This window comes from Lineus longissimus, chromosome 11, assembly GCF_910592395.1.
Source record: "Lineus longissimus chromosome 11, tnLinLong1.2, whole genome shotgun sequence".
NCBI classification, from domain to species: domain Eukaryota; kingdom Metazoa; phylum Nemertea; class Pilidiophora; order Heteronemertea; family Lineidae; genus Lineus; species Lineus longissimus.
This window is the reverse complement of record NC_088318.1, coordinates 16,009,192-16,027,191: the sequence shown is the minus strand read 5'-3', so window position 1 is coordinate 16,027,191 and position 18,000 is coordinate 16,009,192. Positions and strand designations below refer to the sequence as shown.

At 44.2% G+C, this 18,000-nt stretch overlaps 2 protein-coding genes across 2 annotated transcripts in view; one reads left to right on the top strand and one right to left on the bottom strand.

Moving 5' to 3' along the window:
• The window catches only part of LOC135495311 (fibrocystin-L-like), a 31,862-nt gene extending 17,281 nt beyond the window's left edge, over positions 1 to 14,581 (top strand). Inside the window, exons 33-53 of the mRNA XM_064783775.1 lie at positions 141 to 303; positions 652 to 814; positions 1,131 to 1,340; positions 1,568 to 1,939; positions 2,277 to 3,769; positions 4,708 to 4,882; positions 5,286 to 5,618; positions 5,839 to 6,111; positions 6,312 to 6,554; positions 6,910 to 7,092; positions 7,338 to 7,571; positions 7,827 to 8,522; positions 8,869 to 9,034; positions 9,406 to 9,638; positions 9,942 to 10,190; positions 10,559 to 11,499; positions 11,725 to 12,096; positions 12,291 to 12,687; positions 12,859 to 13,046; positions 13,367 to 13,484; positions 13,871 to 14,581. Of these exons, the coding sequence (XP_064639845.1) occupies positions 141 to 303; positions 652 to 814; positions 1,131 to 1,340; positions 1,568 to 1,939; positions 2,277 to 3,769; positions 4,708 to 4,882; positions 5,286 to 5,618; positions 5,839 to 6,111; positions 6,312 to 6,554; positions 6,910 to 7,092; positions 7,338 to 7,571; positions 7,827 to 8,522; positions 8,869 to 9,034; positions 9,406 to 9,638; positions 9,942 to 10,190; positions 10,559 to 11,499; positions 11,725 to 12,096; positions 12,291 to 12,687; positions 12,859 to 13,046; positions 13,367 to 13,484; positions 13,871 to 14,082 (7,414 nt within the window). The 3' untranslated portion in view covers positions 14,083 to 14,581. The remainder of the gene's footprint in view (positions 1 to 140; positions 304 to 651; positions 815 to 1,130; positions 1,341 to 1,567; positions 1,940 to 2,276; positions 3,770 to 4,707; positions 4,883 to 5,285; positions 5,619 to 5,838; positions 6,112 to 6,311; positions 6,555 to 6,909; positions 7,093 to 7,337; positions 7,572 to 7,826; positions 8,523 to 8,868; positions 9,035 to 9,405; positions 9,639 to 9,941; positions 10,191 to 10,558; positions 11,500 to 11,724; positions 12,097 to 12,290; positions 12,688 to 12,858; positions 13,047 to 13,366; positions 13,485 to 13,870) is intronic.
• A 61-nt stretch (positions 14,582 to 14,642) lies between these two features.
• Positions 14,643 to 17,742, bottom strand: LOC135495974 (aquaporin-5-like). The gene is made up of 3 exons (XM_064785040.1): positions 16,712 to 17,742; positions 15,595 to 15,675; positions 14,643 to 15,359 (listed from the first exon to the last, which is right to left on the bottom strand). Exons 1-3 carry the CDS (start codon positions 17,288 to 17,290, stop codon positions 15,123 to 15,125), a joined length of 897 nt encoding a protein of 298 aa, XP_064641110.1. The 5' UTR covers positions 17,291 to 17,742; the 3' UTR covers positions 14,643 to 15,122.
• Between the last annotated feature and the right edge of the window lie 258 nt (positions 17,743 to 18,000).

Here is an 18,000-nt window from a genome sequence, read left to right as displayed (position 1 = left end):
CAGCTGAAGCCAACCTTTAAACCTTTTGATACATGTAGCATTCTTACCACATTCTTCCTTGCTTATGAACGTGTCAATCGGCATAGGTTCAACTCGTATACAAATATTAACAAGACGTAAATGAAAATCGTCTTCTGCAGAAATGTCATTGGCGATGTTGAGGTCCACATTGGTGGTTCTAGCTGTTCTGTCATGTCCGTCTCTGATACCTCCATCAGTTGCACAACTGGACCACGGTCACCATCGGTGTTAGCTGCAGTGGTGGTCACTGTTGAAGCCAACGGGAACAGTGTACAAAAGTTGGTAAGCAATCTGGCATGGATCAGAGTTGTCGCTCCCATCGCCCGCATATTCGACAATGCTAGGAGAATGGCCAAGTCGAATTTGCTGCCGACAGCTCGATAATCTTAGTGATTTCTACCTGGTTTTAAACCAGTTTACTGACAGAATTGGGAATTCATCGTTTAGGTCAGCATATATACCGGTTTTGGAAAGGCAGTGACTTCGACGCAACAAATAAAGCGAAGGCGGACACATATTATCTGTTCCTTTGGATCGCAAAGATCGTATGATGGCAGACCATTCCAGGAGATACATGTATCTGAATTGATGACTGGATGGACTCACCAGATGTTATATCTTTGGTTACAGGGCGGTGACAACCTTTACCATTACATCGACCTCTGGTCCTCTCCCTACACTTGGGGCTCCAGTCTACAGATGCCAATTGACGGTGATATGGTCGTCGTTCCTGCCGGACAGACTCTTATGATTGATATGGACACGCCCATCATTGTGATGCTCCTCATCAAAGGCGAGTACCCTCTCCTGCGCTGATAACTGATAACTTGCATCTGTGTCTAATCCCCTACGATAAATGTCTGATTCTCTCTCGGTAAGATTACAGAAACCCGCGTTTGTCAATGGTAGGGATATTGATCATTCAAGGACTGCAATACAAAAACGATAGATCTCTAACTTAATCCATGACTTAAAGTCTGAACAGCATGTAATTTAAAATTGTTTGTTTCTTGTCTGTAACTTCAATGCCGACAGTTTCATCTAGTTTTAGGACCCACATAAAGATAGTGAAGCTGATCCTGATTATGGTCGGTTGTTTTGTTTCACAGGTGGCACTGTCCTCTTCGATGATAAAGACGTCGAACTGAACACAGAAAACGTGCTGATTGTTGACGGAGGAGTCCTACAGATTGGCACTGAAGAAAACCCACATTTACATAAAGCAACTATCACACTCCATGGCAACCTCCGTGCTACAGAGCTCCCCATCTATGGAGCAAAATGTCTTGCCGTCAGGAACGGTACTTTGGACCTTCACGGTATGTCTATTACAGTTCTACAGAGACCATGTCTTACTTCAACTACTGCCTTAAAGAGTGCTCCACGAGGAGTAACAAAGGCGCTCTGCACATTCTCAGTAGCCTTGGGCCAATCTTTGGCCAGCCTCTACTGGTAATTGGTATTTATTCCTTGTCATAAAGGATGTTTTAACTTGGATATTAAGTCAGCTCATCCATATAAACTATACATTTTACTTCTATCATAGGCAAGCCAATCATGAATACATGGACGCATCTGAATTCAACAGTCAGTGCTGGTTCTAGCATCATCACCGTACAACACAATGTCTCCGACTGGGGCATCGGATCCAAGATCGCCATAGCAAGCACGGGGGACAGGCACAGCCAAATTCAGAACGAAGAGGTCATCATTGCAAGCATATCTGCAGATGGTTTCACGATCACATTGGAGGAGCCTCTTTCTTATAGACACATTGGTGAGGAGAACATTATCGATGGCAGAGTTCTTCAGATTCGAGCCGAAGTTGGATTGCTATCGCATAACATCTTGTTCCAGGGGTCTAATGACCCGCAGTATAACGAAGTGATCGAAGCTTGTCCAGACGGATTTGACACAGGTAGGAAATTAAAAGTAATGAATCTAGCTTGGTAGATATGGCTGCGGATTTGGAGTTTTGCGCCAAAACTGGTATTAGAATTAACTTCATCATCGTTTAGTGACTAACACCGTCCGTCCTTTCACGTTCATTACACTTTTTGCCACTTTGCCAGGTGTATCGGTCTCAATTAAGGTAACTTTTTTGATTCACATATCCTTGCTGATACAACAAGAGCATTGGAAGCAGTTTCCATCGCATTGAATAATAAGCATCATAATAATGCTGGGTTCAGCTCTATCATAAACAGAAAAGCTCATTGTGTCATGTTTTTATGCCTCTGCCTCTTGGCTTGCAGGTGAATTTGCCACTCAGACGTGTTTCCAGGGGCGATTCGGTGAAGAGATGGGGAGTGACCAGTTTGGTGCACACATCATGATGCACGCCCCAGCACCAGATCATGGTCTGGTTACAGGTCGTTTAGAAAACGTAGAACTGACATACGTGGGGCAGGCATTCCGGCTAGGACGCTACCCCATCCACTTTCACTTGAATGGAAATCAGAACGGTTCCTACGTACGCAAATGCGGAATTCATAAAGCTTTCAACCGGGCTGTGAACATCCATGGAACGCATAATGTCCTGGTGGAACACACTGTCATCTTCAACATCATGGGAGGAGCGTTTTTCTTGGAAGATGGCATTGAAACTGGTAACATCTTCCAGTACAACTTAGCCATCTTTGTGAAATCGAGTACGAGTCTCCTCAATGATGATATCACCCCCGCTGCTTTCTGGGCGACTAATCCAGATAATACTTTCCGACACAACGCAGCAGCTGGTGGAACTCATTTTGGTTTCTGGTACCGCATGCACGACCATCCTAACGGTCCTTCATACACCAACAAAGTCTGTCCAAGAAAGATTCCCTTGCGGGAATTCAGAAACAACACAGCTCACTCCAATGGTTGGTTCGGGATCTGGATCTTCAAGAAGTACTTTCCCATGGAAGGGGGTTGTTGTAACTGTTTTGCGCCGAAGGCGGCAGTGTTCGAGAGCCTTACTGCCTGGAACAACGAAAAAGGGGCAGAATGGACTGATGGCGGGGCAATACACTTTAAGGACTTCATACTTTTCAGCAATGAAAAGGCCGGCATCGAAATCAAGTTTTGTGAGTTGCATGAATCCTATTCTGACAATGGTCCAATGGTTCGTGACAACCACATCATAGGACACGTTCCAGCGCTGCCGGAAAGTTGTACTGACAAAGCAATCGTCTTGCCGCTTTCCACTGGACTCATCATCACTGGGACGAAGTTTTCAAACTTTGATCGCAGCGGCTGCGCAGCTTTAGGAATGGCGAAGATAGGTGGCGTCAGTGGTGCATTCAATGGCGGCTTTAGATTCGATTTCTACAACACAACTTGGCATAACACTAACAACAGGATATCTTTCAAGTGGGCCCACGAGGCTGTTATGAAAGACGTTGATGGAACTTTCGCTGGCGTTCGTGGTGGGAGTGTTGTCCCGAAGTCGGCCATCTACCCTACACATCTGTGTCAAGATGCACCAGCAGACTACAACCGCGGCGAGGAGGCAATGGTGTGTGACAGCAACATACAGTTTCATCGCTTCACCTTCTCCGAACCTCTGCCCAATTCACTCCTAGGTAAGAACATTGTCCTGGAGAACGAATATGGAACAGACATGGGTCCTTTCTCTGACATGCGGATGACTTTCGAGGAAGGATGGATGGTCCTTCTCCCTAAAGGCATCAACACAAACTTCTATTTCGAGAATTATCGACACCTTACAAACATATCCTACGTTGGAAGAGTGACAGACCTCGCGGTAAGTAGATTACGCTGCAGTGACTTCAAAGTAACAAGTTGCCAACAGTAAGGTTGCAAGATCATTAGGTTGTCCGATTCTAAAAATGGGCCTTCGGTTCAGATCCATATTTACTCTGGTTCCCACTCTGGCAGCGCGGTATATGTGGTGCTCCGTAATTCAGATATTGCGTCTAGGATGGAAACGTTCAGGTGCTAAATTAAAAAAGACGAGACAAGACCACTAATGAATATTCATAGGTTGGAGGCCTATCAATTAGACGAGTGCATGTTTTTAACTCTCAAGTACATATTTGGAGAGGTATTGAAAAAAGTATTTGTTGTGGCAAGTCTACAGATATAAAGAAATTATTTTATGAAAAAATTAAATTTCGAATTTTGCTAATTTGGTAATAGGGGGCGTGTTTTGTGATTTTTCTGCCAGTTGGCTGGAAAGAGTGGAAATATCAATGTCTGTCTAATTTGTCGATTATCAAAAAATTTCCGTGGTCAACTACCAGTTTATTTTTCACCATTTACTTGCCCGACTGTCCGGAATATCATATCAAAATTTCAGATTCACAACCCCACGCAGTATTTGATGCGTCGCGGTCAAACATTGACAATTTAACTGCTAAAAGGCTTAAAAAATCAATTGTGGTCTTGTCTCAGACCGTATATCACAATTTTCTCTTGCTGGTCGTCAGTAGGCATAACTAGAAGGAGATATTGTAGCAACGCCACATAGGAAGCAGAAGGAGGCACTTCGGTGGCCTTTATAGGTTTTTGAAAAGCTCAATTTTTTACCGGTATTTCTAATGATGTGCTACGATGGAAAGTGTAACATTGGCGTTGATGCGATGAACCCTCCTCGAACGACATGTCCGAGTGCTGTTAGACTTGGCTTCTCGCTTGACTTTGTCATGGCGATCTTTAACGTGTCTGCTCTGTCTTTGTCAGGAGGATGACTGTGTTCTCATCAACCACAACTTCACCCAATCGCCCGATCGTTTCGCCATTATTCCTGGCCAGGACTACATGGCCATGAACTACAGTCAAGGTCTACCCACCTGCGAGGACAACTACAACGGAGAGGCATTCTACGATAAGGATGAGAAACGAATAAACTACATAAGTATGTGAAAACTGAGGCCTATAATAGGGTCAGTTATTTGCTTCAGATGTGGAAGGAGGTGTATATAGGTTACATTGGCATGGCCGACAATTTGACCACAACAATGCATAACGAGAGCCTAGGAACCCACATATACGTGTACACTGTTGAGCGACTGTGGGCACGCACAACTACCAACACTCTAATGTTACAGGTGCTTTAAATTTGCATTTCGGTTACAGCTATATATGTCAGGTTTTTTTGCCATGTTATCAGAAGTAAGCGATTACCGGTTATTCCTGCGTTCACCACTGTTGTGTTTCCATCACAGCTAGGATCTGTTGTGTGTCTTCAGTGTCCGAGACGATTTGATAAACCTTGTGTTATTACATGTTTATAAACTTTGATATCTTTTAAATTACAGTCAGTGGCCGCAATAAAGTCTCCAAGCGTTCATTCACGGAGCCCTCGTACGTAGACCGAGATGTCAACTTTAGGATCTATCAGTGCTATCATCCAGAGTGCATACCGCCCACACTTCCACCAACAACCCAAGGCCCTACCCCTGACCCTGATGCAACTGAACCCTCAACCGTGCCCCCTACTGTACCCCCAGCCGTGGATGGCCGGCCGGCATATGCCACCAAGTGGTCAGAGATGGCAACTTGGGATGGAATGCCTTCCGGTTGGGGCGGTAACTATGGCAATGGACTTTACGGACTTCCTCTTGAAGGAGATGACGTTAAGATCAAAGCAGGTAAATACAGCATAAAATTCAAATTCTCTTTGGGCTGCAAGTTTGGAAACTTAAAAGCTGAGTTTTTTTGCAGGTGCATGGATGTCGCACATTAGCGACTGTCCGCACGGTTGTTAGTAGGCATGTTAGCTCGTAACATTATGTTGACATGTTGTTCTATACGTACAGCGCTATATATTTTTATTTTATCATTAACTCAACCCTATGATGTTACTTCCAGACCAATGGGTGGTTGTGGACACCGATATCCCCCCGCTAAACAAACTCTACATTTACGGCGTCCTTGAATTTGAGTATTTACCAATCAATGGCACATACCTGAACGCCACACTGGACGCCACCCACATCATGATCATGGGCGGAAGGCTTATCGTAGGCCACGAAGACGAGGGGAAGCACTTCCAGGGTCGCCTGGATATCGTACTCAGCGGGGACACCACAACAGAAGAGATCCTCACGGCTGGTGGACTAACTGTGGGTGCGAAGGCCATCGGTAGGTTGTTGATCATATTAGTTCAACCTCAGAAAAGGTCAAAGATTCAACAAATGAACTGATACTTTATTCAAGAACTAACTATTCAAGACTTTACTCACCCGCCCGTATTCCTATTTCCAGCTGCATATAAAAATGTGACAGCTGCTCACTACTCGTGTAGGGCAATATATTTCCTGTAATGTTCGTTCTTTTCGTAGGTGTGTTCGGCGGCCTTGACCTTCACGGTATACCTCGCGCCGTCCAATGGACCAAGCTGCAGCAATCGGCAAACCTCGGCTCAGACAGCATCACTCTCTCCGAGGAGGTTAACTGGCTGCCAGGAGATGAGATCATGATCACCACTAGTTCCTTCGATGGATCGGAGACAGAAGTTCGAAATATTGCCTCGGTTGATGGCCGATCGGTTAATCTTACCTCGCCTCTGCAGTACAAACATATATGTAAGTATGATAGGAGTATTTGGTTACAAGGTCAGCGTGTTACCACCAAGACAGTAACATTCTTCCGATGATTTCAAATAAGTTTGGGTATATATACAGGGTTGACGTGCTCTGATCAACAATTGTCGATACCAAAGTTATGAACTGAGGAATGGCGGCCTAGACAGCGCATTTTTAAAGATCGTCACTCATATTATCCATGCTTAATTTAGAAATAACGGATAGGAGCAGCAGCCCTTCAGGAGACCAGACGAGCGTGCAGATAACTCAATGAAAACATGTTAGACACTTACATACGCGATTCTAATCTGCCTCCTACAAGTCATAACGGACTATACATGTATTCTGATTTTAGCTCAAACTGTCACGTCACCTGAACTTGAAGGATTTGGCAAGGCTTTTACCCAGGCAGCGGAGGTTGCTCTCCTGTCCCGGAACATTCGTATCATTGGAAAGGACCATGCCAACATTGTATCACAGGCTTTCGGGAGTCGTGTTGTGGTTGGAGTAACTATTGAAGGGTTCAGCGTGTACAGAGGTAATCTTTGCCCTATCTTTTTCTTTCCCGAACACCAGGTAGGCATTTCAAAATAAATAGCCTCCAACAATACCCAGGAGGATGCCCATGGGTCCAGTTGCAGTGGTCAAGTGGAAATCCCTAGTTAATTGTCCACATATCTCTGTCTGACAATTCTCACAATAGACCCTAAAAAAGACTCCAGTCGCCAGTAAGAAGAAGCTGAACATATATATATATACATGTATTGTCATCTGCATTTTCAGGTTGGGCGAGGATCAGTGATATTGAGTTTTACCAAGGAGGCCAGTTGGGTTACAATATGCCGTACGACCCTCGCTACGCCATGGCCTGGGTGGGCACCGGTGATGCTACAGTGGAGCGGCCATCGTACCTCATCAACTCTACTTTCCATCACTGTTTTGCCACAGCCATTGGAGCGTTCGGAGCAGGTTACATTGCCATTGAAAACAATGTGATACACAGGCCAGTCGGGATAGGTATGTCGGTTTCAAACGGCCACATAGGCTAACTTAACTGAAAAATTTAATTTTGGTCCGCTATACGATATGAATTAGTTTGAGAAGAAATGAACTTTCAGTTCCTTGATGGGTAGTTTCGGTACAATATAAAGAAACGGTGCCCTTGTTAGTCAGATTATTTACCAAAATGTCCCCTGTCCTAAAATGAGACGTCCCAGTCAGTGAAAAGTCAAATAATGACTTTTATCCTAAAATCGCCTTGTGTCATTTCAGGCATCAAACTCGCTGGCAAAGGTTACAAGCTCCGCCACAACCTAGTAGCAAACCTCCTCTGGACAGGCGACTACGACGGTAGAAGCGAGGATTTCAACTACGAGTGGAATGCAGGCATACATGTTGTCGCTGTCACCAACCTGGTCATGGAGAACAATTGTGTCGCAGGATCGCAGCGAGCCGGTTACAGGTTGAGACCAGAGACGTGCGGCAGTCCTGTCCTTTGGAGCAGCAACGAAGCTCACGGAGTCCTTGTAGGGGTCATTCAGTTTGCTGACGACCTAAACACAGGTTGCGTTCGAATATCTGGCTTCACAATATGGCGGGCATTTGACTACGGAATATACACAACCGGGAAAAGTAGCATAGAATTGGACAATCTCGTGATATCAGACTGCACTCTCGGGATTTATAACTACCAGAGTGGAGTCAGTCCATTGTCTCACACGTGTACAACAATAAGAGGAACTCTTACCAATTCCCTTATTGTAGGCGACTCTGGTACCTTGCCCTGCACGGATACTCTCAGCGGGACTAATATCGCAAAAAGTGTCAATGGGCGCTCTTGGAAGATATCCGGCGGACATGTTGGAGTCTCTTGGATGAACGTAGTTTCTGGCTCAAATGGTTCACCGTTTAAATCCTTTACTTGGGTAGTATCGTATCCTTCGATGTGCGGCCTCATGACCATCAAAGGTTTGTGACATTGCGGTTAAAAAGAATCATACATCTAGTTCTTCAAGAACATTGAGAAGATTAGTCTATGGCATTGACCATAAGCCTGAAGTATTGGGAGCCCTTTGCAAGATTTATATCTAAGTATAGGGACTTGCCAACAGAGACAGAACCCGTATGTCAGTACATACCACACGAACAAAATAAACTCCCGATAAATGCGATAAATGCAGGGTTATCAATAATCAAATAATAGCCCTCAGAATCACCCAGGGATTTTAACAACATCGCAAAGGCTTGGACAATAATATACTTAATGTATAGCACAGTTTTACTAAGTTAATGTGCTAACTGACTATAATTTCAGACAATCTCTTCTACAAATTCAACAATGAGCGCTGTGGACAGCGAAACTATGCCATCTCCACCATGTCAAAACAGGAAGACATGATTGTGCCAATGCACCTGGAGAACAACCAACTCGTAGATGTGGACTTGGCCAGCAAGGTCTTCTTCAAAAGGGCAAGCGTTTCGTAAGTATAATCATTCTTCATCTTCGTTCAGATTACCGTATCGACCACTTAAGATCAGGTCGTGCTCACCAACTCGAACAGCTGTTTGCTCAAGGTCTTCGACGGTAGCCCTCCGATTTCGCAAGATGCGGTTAGATTTGGCCGCCGTCTCTTGATGCTGGTGGAGTCAGCACGAGAGTGCCATGTAAGGAGTCACAATTATAAAACATAGATGTGGCCTTTCTTTCAAGTTAGTGTGAGCTGTCAAGTTTGATTGGCTCTGTTCCCCAAAGAATAGCCATTACAGACGCTGTCACTATCCAACCACTCAGTCTGCATGATGAAAACGCTGAACGCGGGGAGGCGTCAACACCAAATATTTCTGATTGCAGTTTGGCCAACCCATCAGATTGTGTGGATATGGTATGTGACGCCAGGCAGCATTGCTACATTAAGGACATCGATGGGTCATTCCTTGGTAGCCCTGGTTATGTCCTTCCCCAGGCTGAATACGAGTGGGACGGTGATCCAGCTCGGGGCGTTGGAGATTACCGAATTCCTGCCATTGCACTGACCGATCCTGTTGGAAATCTCTTGGATGTGAATGTGGAAATGCCTTACAAAGGTAGGTTGTCTGCTGTAAATGGAACCAGACGTCAAATAGAAGATAACTCCGTGTTTAATTGAAAGCTTTCCCTCATACATGTACTATAAACGCAGCTTCTCGGCTTTCTCTTCTTTATTGTTTTTGAAATAAACAGGCTATCATATGTCACTGATGATAGATCCTGGTTAAAGCAATAGCACATTCAGACCGATTGAATGTGTGAGTTAAGTGATCAACTTTTCTTTTAGGTTAACGGCAGAAATGAAACTCGTACATGTTTAGTGTACAGGTTTAATGCCCTCATTTTCTTCTGGTATAAAGGTATCCTTGGTAACAGGAACTGCTCTTTCCGGGGTTCGTGGCAAGCATACGAATGTCACAACAATCTCGACTATGCCAACTTGGTCATTGAGAGCTTGGACTCGGACACCGAATCTCGTCGGTTGTCACCAGTGGCCATCATCGGTGACAAGTACGTTGATCTTCTAAATGGTCCTCAGGATCACGGATGGTGCCAGGGCTACACTTGTCAAGAAAGGATATCAACATTCTGGGCATTAGTGGCGCTAGGTAAGATATTAGTATCTGCACTCTGTGGTTCCCTGCATTATGTATAGCCGTAGATTTTGCCTTGCAATGTTAAGTACAATTTCCTGGCTAAAACAGAGAATGATTTCTACAGTGAAAACAAACGCATCCCAACAACCCGTCATCAACGTAAAGGTTGTTCTGTCGAGACCACCGCAGCTGAGGTCATTGGCATCAAAAGTCTGCTGCAGCAATGGAAAACTGTTTTGCCTCCAAATTCATCAACGCCGCTTTTCTTTTCCTTGTTTATTACTTCCCATGTCCGAATTTTTCTGTTTTATTGTCTTCTTATTCCTATGAATCGCCCCTTACAGCTTTTAGTTGAATTGATATGTATTTCTCCTCCTCAGAAAAACATTACGATATCTACTTCACGAGTACCAGTCCATCCAAGCTTCAACTGCGGTTGTTGCAGGTCGAACCCTCGGATACTATTCGAGTAGCAGTCTTCTATGGCCTTCCATATCGGTTCGATGTATACTACCAGGGACAATATATTTCACCGATGAATGGGGCTGTGAACGCCCAAGGACAAGCCATACTTAACCCGCCAATTTTCCCCGGCCATTACGTGCCTGCACTGTCCGAACCAGCGGGTTCGAACTTTTTCGACAACGACTATGACTTACTTTATATCATCGTTCGTGGGAAGACTCCGATTCAGATCCGCATGAGTGAGGTCCTCATTGTCTCCTTCGCCTTGCCTGCGATGACAACAGAGGAATTTTTCGGGGAGAACATTGTGAGTAACTTAGCAGCCTTCCTTGGAATCACAGAAGACCAAATTAGGATTGTAGAAGCTGTGTCAGAATCAAGCAAGAGAAAGAAACGTGCGACCTTAAGCTTCTCGGTGACCTTGGAGATTGGAGATCCGCCAGTGACCACTATCAACAGTACTCAAACTACAGCGAGTAATATCACAATGAATGCTACGGCGAGCCCTACAGATACTACATTTTCAAATGCGACAACTGGTTCTCCATCCAACGTACCACTATCTGCAGCTCTTTTGAGCACTTTGAATGATCTTATCACAGATGCTGTGCAGACCAACTCCTTTGCCGCAGCTCTCAATACAACCATATTAAGTGTAACGGTGACCCCTCCACCACCGGAGACAGGGTCGCCCGAATGGGAGCAGTTTATCACGGACATAGATTCAGGAAATGCTACAGTTACCCCTGAGCCTGTCCTCGTACCAACTACTCTAGTCCTGGTAGAACCACCTGAAGGAGATGCAGAGTGTCTAGCTTTCATCAGACAGCCGTGGTTACGGTTCCTCGACCAAAATGTAAGTTTCTCAAACACGTTTCTTCTCGTGTATGCCTAGCTTCCATGCCAGAAACATGGTTACATTGAAATGAGTTGCACGTTTAAGGATTATCCAAGCAGAGCTTTGAGGACTTTTTACATCTGCGCCAGGCCGGGGAGAATAGCCGTGGGGACAACCAAGAATTAACCAATTTATTTGAAAAAAAGAAAAAATATATTATTAATGAAAATGATCTTGCTTTAGGGTGACCTTATGGGCTCAGTTGGATCAAAATTGACGCCGTGGATAGTGACAGCGACCCTCCGACCCTATGCAGGATCAAACTCTGCTGCTGTCCTCACAGGAACCACCACAGCAGTATTCAAACAAGGGATTGCAAAATTCACCAATCTCGGAACCTCCAACCCTGGTCAAGATTTCGTCATTGACTTCACCTTGTCACAGCCGACCTTCTCACCGGCAAGGACTGTGGCTTCTCCCCAGATCGATGTCCACACTTGCGAATTAGCTTTACGGATAGATTCGGCTCCAACCGAGGTCACGGCGGGGAAGATGTTTGATATGGCAATGCATGTGCAGGAGTCATCGAATGGGCAGATCAACTTATTATGGAGGGTAGGTTGTCAGTTCCTCAATGTTAGTAAACAACAACAATTATTGTAATGAGTTTTTGAAATTGTTGCAATAAGGCATTTCAAAATCATTGTGAAATTCTGTCGTTTTAGCAACAAAATCTCCCAGCTCACCAGCCCATGTTGTTTTGCAGGTCACATTCAATCTATAACTACACACTCTTCTTTCATTGTTAGTTCAACAGCTGGACAGCCGAAGCTAGACTGCGGGATGCCGGCAACTACGCAGGCTCACTAGAAGGCGCTACCGTCGGGCACATCAACTACAATCGCTCAGACATCTTCTTTGAAGACCTAACACTTGTAAAATCAGGGAGATACTTACTGGAAATTTCCCTAAAGTCACACCCAGCTGAGCTCGAACTCTATGTTATGCAAGAGATCACTGCTCTACCTGTAGACTACGTTGCGCCTCTGATCGAAGTAAAGAGACAATGTTCCATGCGGTTCCCCAATGACTATTCTGTGATCAGTGGACGTGAGGCGGCTTTCCAGGTTACTCTCTATAACGAATTGGTTGGAAGCTACACATCGCAGGCTGATGTCGTGCTTGACAACTTTCAAACGTCTCCAGGTAAGAACATAGCAAAGTCCTCGTCAGAAACATTAGATCATAAAGAAATATCGTTGCCTGGTTCTAATTTAAATCCCAATACGACCCGTGCCTGAAATTTACATTAGGTTTTTCCTGTCTTTTATAGTCTGTCTTTCCCCCTTCTTTATTTCTCCTGTCTTTACCTCACAGGTAGTATCATCGCCTCCTTCGACATCAGCGGAACAACCCTCACGACGGACTTGGCCTTGAATGTACTGGTCGTGGCCCTAGAGAACGGGTTGACTGTCTCATTCAATGGCTTTACCTTTAATGCCGAGACTACCTTGACCGTAGATGGATCCACCTACACAGGAGCTGCGCCAGAGGATGGAAACAGCGTAAGTCTCTTTGTAGGAAGATATATCCCTCCTTGTCCGCACCACTACAGCTTCCTAGACGGAACAACCCTCTTGTGACAGAAAGGATGTGTTGTCTGACAGCGTAGTTTCCTCCAAGTGTCTGTTCCCCCTACATCATTAAATCGCCATTTAATACGGCGCATACTATACATATGTGTCGTACGCTTAGCAACTTGTAGCTGTCTGGTGCATGTACTTTTCTTATTATTGTAAACGTAATCCACACTTTTGGTGCCGGACATTTTTAGGTTTTTGATTTCGAACAGTATTTCATACACTATTAATTTGTCTATTTCTAGTCATCGGGAATGGACTCGACCACCATCATTATATTGAGCTCCGTGGTGCCCAGCGTTGTCATCATCATCGTCGTAATCGCAGTTGGGGTCTACATAACAAAGAAAAACAAGACAAGAGGTAAGTGGTCTTTTGAACTCTAATAAGAAGGGTCTTCTTTGCGTGACAGTTAGCGAGGCTTTACTTCAAACCATCACTCGAGAAAGGTGGGATATCGTAGGCCAAACTAACACCAGTAAATGTTTGATTGATGGTGTTACGAATTTGAAGAAAGTGGATGTGTACCGGCGGTACCCGTTATACTACGTAGTGTAAATATGTCAAATATATATCAATACCGATGGGTACAAATTGCAATATTCTAAGTTAGACCTTAACTTCAGCAAATTATAATCAGTGACGCCACCATGCGAATGTCACCAGCCTTTTAATCAGAAATCATTTCACCTGATACAGGTCGAGATTATTTTTCAGTTACCCTATAGCTTTCCAATTCTTTATTTCAGTGCAACCACTTGTCAGGCAAACAATCATGGTGACCGGTGACCCAACCTCTCCCGCCCCTGTCGTCGTCACTAATCCAAACGCTAACGTTGTCTTCGTGGGTACCTCTGACCCGTTGCAGCAGAACGGTGACAAACCACCGCCGCCGCCACCACCACCACCATATTACACGATCGATGATAGACCCGGAGTAGTCACAACCAGCCACATTTGATGGAACAAGTTGGATTGAAATACGGACTATGGAATAGAATTATCTATTATCTTTAACGTCTAAAATGGAGTTTAACGATAACGATAACACTATTATTTTCTATAAGTAATTTGTAAGGATATAAGCGTTATATCGTTATCGTTATGACTCAACACTTTACTATTACATCAAGAACTATATGCGTTATGCTGGCACTGAAAGAGATGTTCAAGGAATAATTCCGTGAAGCTGAACTCACTTTTACCATTTACAGAATTAACAGCACAAGGTTAACTATAAAAGTATCCTTGCATTGTGCTACATCTTGATAGAATGTATGGTATAAATTCAATGGCCATTTTAGATATAAGCCAGGCTTTGATTAAACACTACATGTACATAACGACTAACATTCCCTCTAGCAACGACTGTGATATGAAAGATGGTGTACTTAATAGGCGTAAGTATGGATTTATCCATACTTGATGGGCGTGATATATAATAATATCAATTTTTGTGAATAAGGAAAATGCAATATATATAACAAGATATGTCGTTCTTTTATATTTTATTTCCTCGAACTCCGTCAATCAGTAACACTGACTCTCCTAAATATGTTATACGGAAGGTTCTCCTTACATTTCATTACACCTTTTAAACTCATACAAGAGCAAATAATTATAAAAAATGTTCGTATATATACCACTGACTCGTTTTCGAATACCAGCCCTTTCTGATAGCTTACTCCCACGGTTGCATCCAAATCATCTTGAGATTGCCAGAACTAAGTTTAGGTTGATGGGATTCTCACTCGGCCAGCAGATCGCCAAAGCTTGGATATCGGCAAGGATTCAAAAAGGACAGAAGTTGTTTACCATGCAGACAACAACAAGTTAATTTGAATGGGTGTTGCAGTATTAAATAAAAGACTTCAATGACGCCCTGCGTGACTATAGGCTGCACACTTATTCACAGTTTACCGGACCCATATCAGCAGCTGAGGACATTTCCAATTCCACAACGCTTTTCCTAGACTTGGGCGTTTTCATATTGACTACCTGTCACAGACGATAGATAACGCGGCCGTCGGTCTCGGTGATCGTCTGCATGCTAATGTTAGCGTTGTTTGTGTTGACCTTTTGTACGTCATCAAGTTCGTCGTCTCGTGTGTCGTTAGGTTCGTAATGGCAGCAGCACCACCAGGCTTTCGCTCGGAGGACGCTGGCGTTTGTGGCGAAAATCTGGTCGTAGATTAGTGCGCCAACAATGGCACCCGGGATAGGACCGACCCAGAACACCTGAAAGAAATCAAGAAAACTTCAGCAGTTTTCTTTGTAAGCAATGGTGGATGGCCTGTGGCATCATTACCGTGCATCATTATTTTGTAGTGGGGCAATTAAGAGGTCGCCGGCATGGTGACCATTTTGAGTATATACATGTATTATTCTACGAACCGGTGAATTCCATGCACCCACGATCCCTTCAAAAAGGCCTTCTTTTCATAGTGCATTTTATGTCATAACTGATACATACCCAATGATCTGTCCACTTGTTGGTGAAGATAGCAGCAGCCAGTGATAGGGCCGGGTTCATGCTTGATGTGGTTTGCGCCGCCTGAAGGAGTAGGGAAGAGTATCAATGTCACGAGTGACATGCCTTTGGTCACAAGAGTGATATGCCTTGTCTCATGAGTGACGAATGTTGAACACAGCTCTGGTTCGTGTTTGGAATCGTCTTAAGGAAGGTGAGACACCATTCAAGGTTTTCCACAGAAGCAGGCAGAATTTCTTAATAATTCTGATGATTGTCCAATCAAAAGTGTCAAATTCTGTATCCCCGATGTGCTTTTTGATATAATTAACCAATCAGAAGTCTCCATTTGGGCTTTGTTCCGGTTACAGTTTGCTTCAGGAAGTGGGTGAAGGAGATATCTTTGACATTTACTTCTTGATTAAGAAAATGTTAAAAATTATTCAATTTTTACAAATTTCAATCACCCTCGCCTTGGCTTATATGAATACACCAAATTCATGTTCGGTCATTCAGCATCGATTTTCTGTCCTCTTGAACATCGATCCCCACATCAACAGCGACAACATACAGTTCACTCTCCCGAACAGTCAGCATGTTACATTACTAAACTTTACGCCGAGCGATTGTTACGAAGACCCCTGGCCGACGATTGGAGATTGCCAACATCCGGGATACCCATCTGCACCTGCGCACTTGACTCCATATCATGATTTTAAGCTGCCGTTGTTTATCCATCTGTCCCAATATTTGATTAGCAGAAAACTAGTAGGAATATGAACCCAAAAAATCGATCAAAGTTGCGGGTTTTTTGTTTGGCGCAAGTTCAGACAGAACACCTTTGACCAGCGTTCCAAATGCTCGCTCATCGACGGCCCTATATAAGTGTATGATTTGAAGAATCCCTAGACCACTTCATTGTAAATTTGGGTCTGAAACTCAGGACCTTGTCATCCTTGCCTTTTAGTTTTACTTGTTGCTATGCGATGTGAATATGCTGCAAATGAATTACCAGCAGAAAGAATTATACGCAATTCTTACCCACAGTAAATCCGTGATATTTCTGCAAAGTAATATAAGGTGTTGTGCTTAGACTCCAAAGTGACTTAGATTAGCTTACCCCAAAAAGGTTCCCGACGACTACGGCGAGACCAATGGCCAGCGGCCCCGATCCCTTCAGGTCGTACCGCCTGTAATCATACGCCGCAAAGATCACCATAGCCAATACGAATGTGATCATGGTCTCCACTCCAAAAGCCTGGCCCAGGCTGATGTTCTTGTGAATAACAGTCGCGGCTTGAGCGACCCAGTAATTTTTTGCCGTCATTCCTTTGACGATGGCCACGCCGACGATTCCGCTGAGAATCTGAATGATGATGTATGCCATTGCTTTGAACAGGCTGATCCGCCGCGTGAACAAGTAACCAAGGGTGATTGCTGGGTTAAAATGTCCACCAGACACAGCGCCGAAGACCCAGATCATGGTGGCGTATGCTAGGCCCTCTCCGAGCGCGATCTGTAGATACTTTACATCCTTGACCTGGACTTCTCCCATGAAGACATTGCAGCCTGTGACCAGCATTACAAACAAAATCGTCCCAAGGCACTCGGCTGCGATGGCCCGCCAACATTTGCTGTTTTGGACGTCTCTTTTGCTGCTCAGCAGACGACACCGCTCGATGCAAGATGAAGAGGTCATTCTAAAAGACCCAAGCTCGCGACGAGTCTCTCTGTGCACGTCGTAGGAAGGAATTTTGCTTTGAATTGGTGACAGGTTGTGGTGTTAAACAATACTTCGGCAAAACCTCGAAGGTAAAGAAGTCTTGATGAGGAGTATGAATACCAGACTTTAAGCACTCAAGGAGGTTGTTTTTAAATTTTAAAAAGGGATCGCCACGAGAGAAGCTGTTTGGTCCAGAAATGAGGAATGGCACAAATTAAGACGTCTGCAATTACAACTCTACAACTACACAATTTCAGTCTCGAAGTGCGAACCACTAACAGAATGTCTCCAAGATCCGAACCAAAGATGAAAGTCCAGTATGAATATTAGATCCTAATGATGGTCTCTCTGTTCGTTGTTTGCCTTTCTCAACGTCTTGCCGAATTCAAATTGAAAAGTTACGGGGCGTATGGGACACACCTAGAGGGGAGTCAGAATACATGCTTAACTGAGGAAATACACTGCATGATATGCTTCATCAAGTTTCACATCGATATTTTGAGCATCTATCTAAACCTAACCGGGCCTAAATAACCCCTGCATTTTCGTGCATTGGCGTGTGCAAACCCTGTTCAGTTTATCACGGATACAGTTTAAATCTGATATGAATTTCAAGTGGCAGATCGATGACAGTACTTCGTACATACATGTATATGTAGTTGCTGGGTAGACTGCATTTACAAAGC

Excerpts from the sequence above, each read along its gene's own strand:
- LOC135495974 (XM_064785040.1), bottom strand. The coding sequence starts at position 17,290 with ATGACCTCTTCATCTTGCATCGAGCGGTGTCGTCTGCTGAGCAGCAAA. Across the intron at positions 15,676-16,711 it reads TCGTCGGGAACCTTTTTGGG|GCGGCGCAAACCACATCAAG; the intron begins GTAAGCTAATCT and ends CTACTCCTTCAG. Across the intron at positions 15,360-15,594 it reads ACAAGTGGACAGATCATTGG|GTGTTCTGGGTCGGTCCTAT; the intron begins GTATGTATCAGT and ends GATTTCTTTCAG.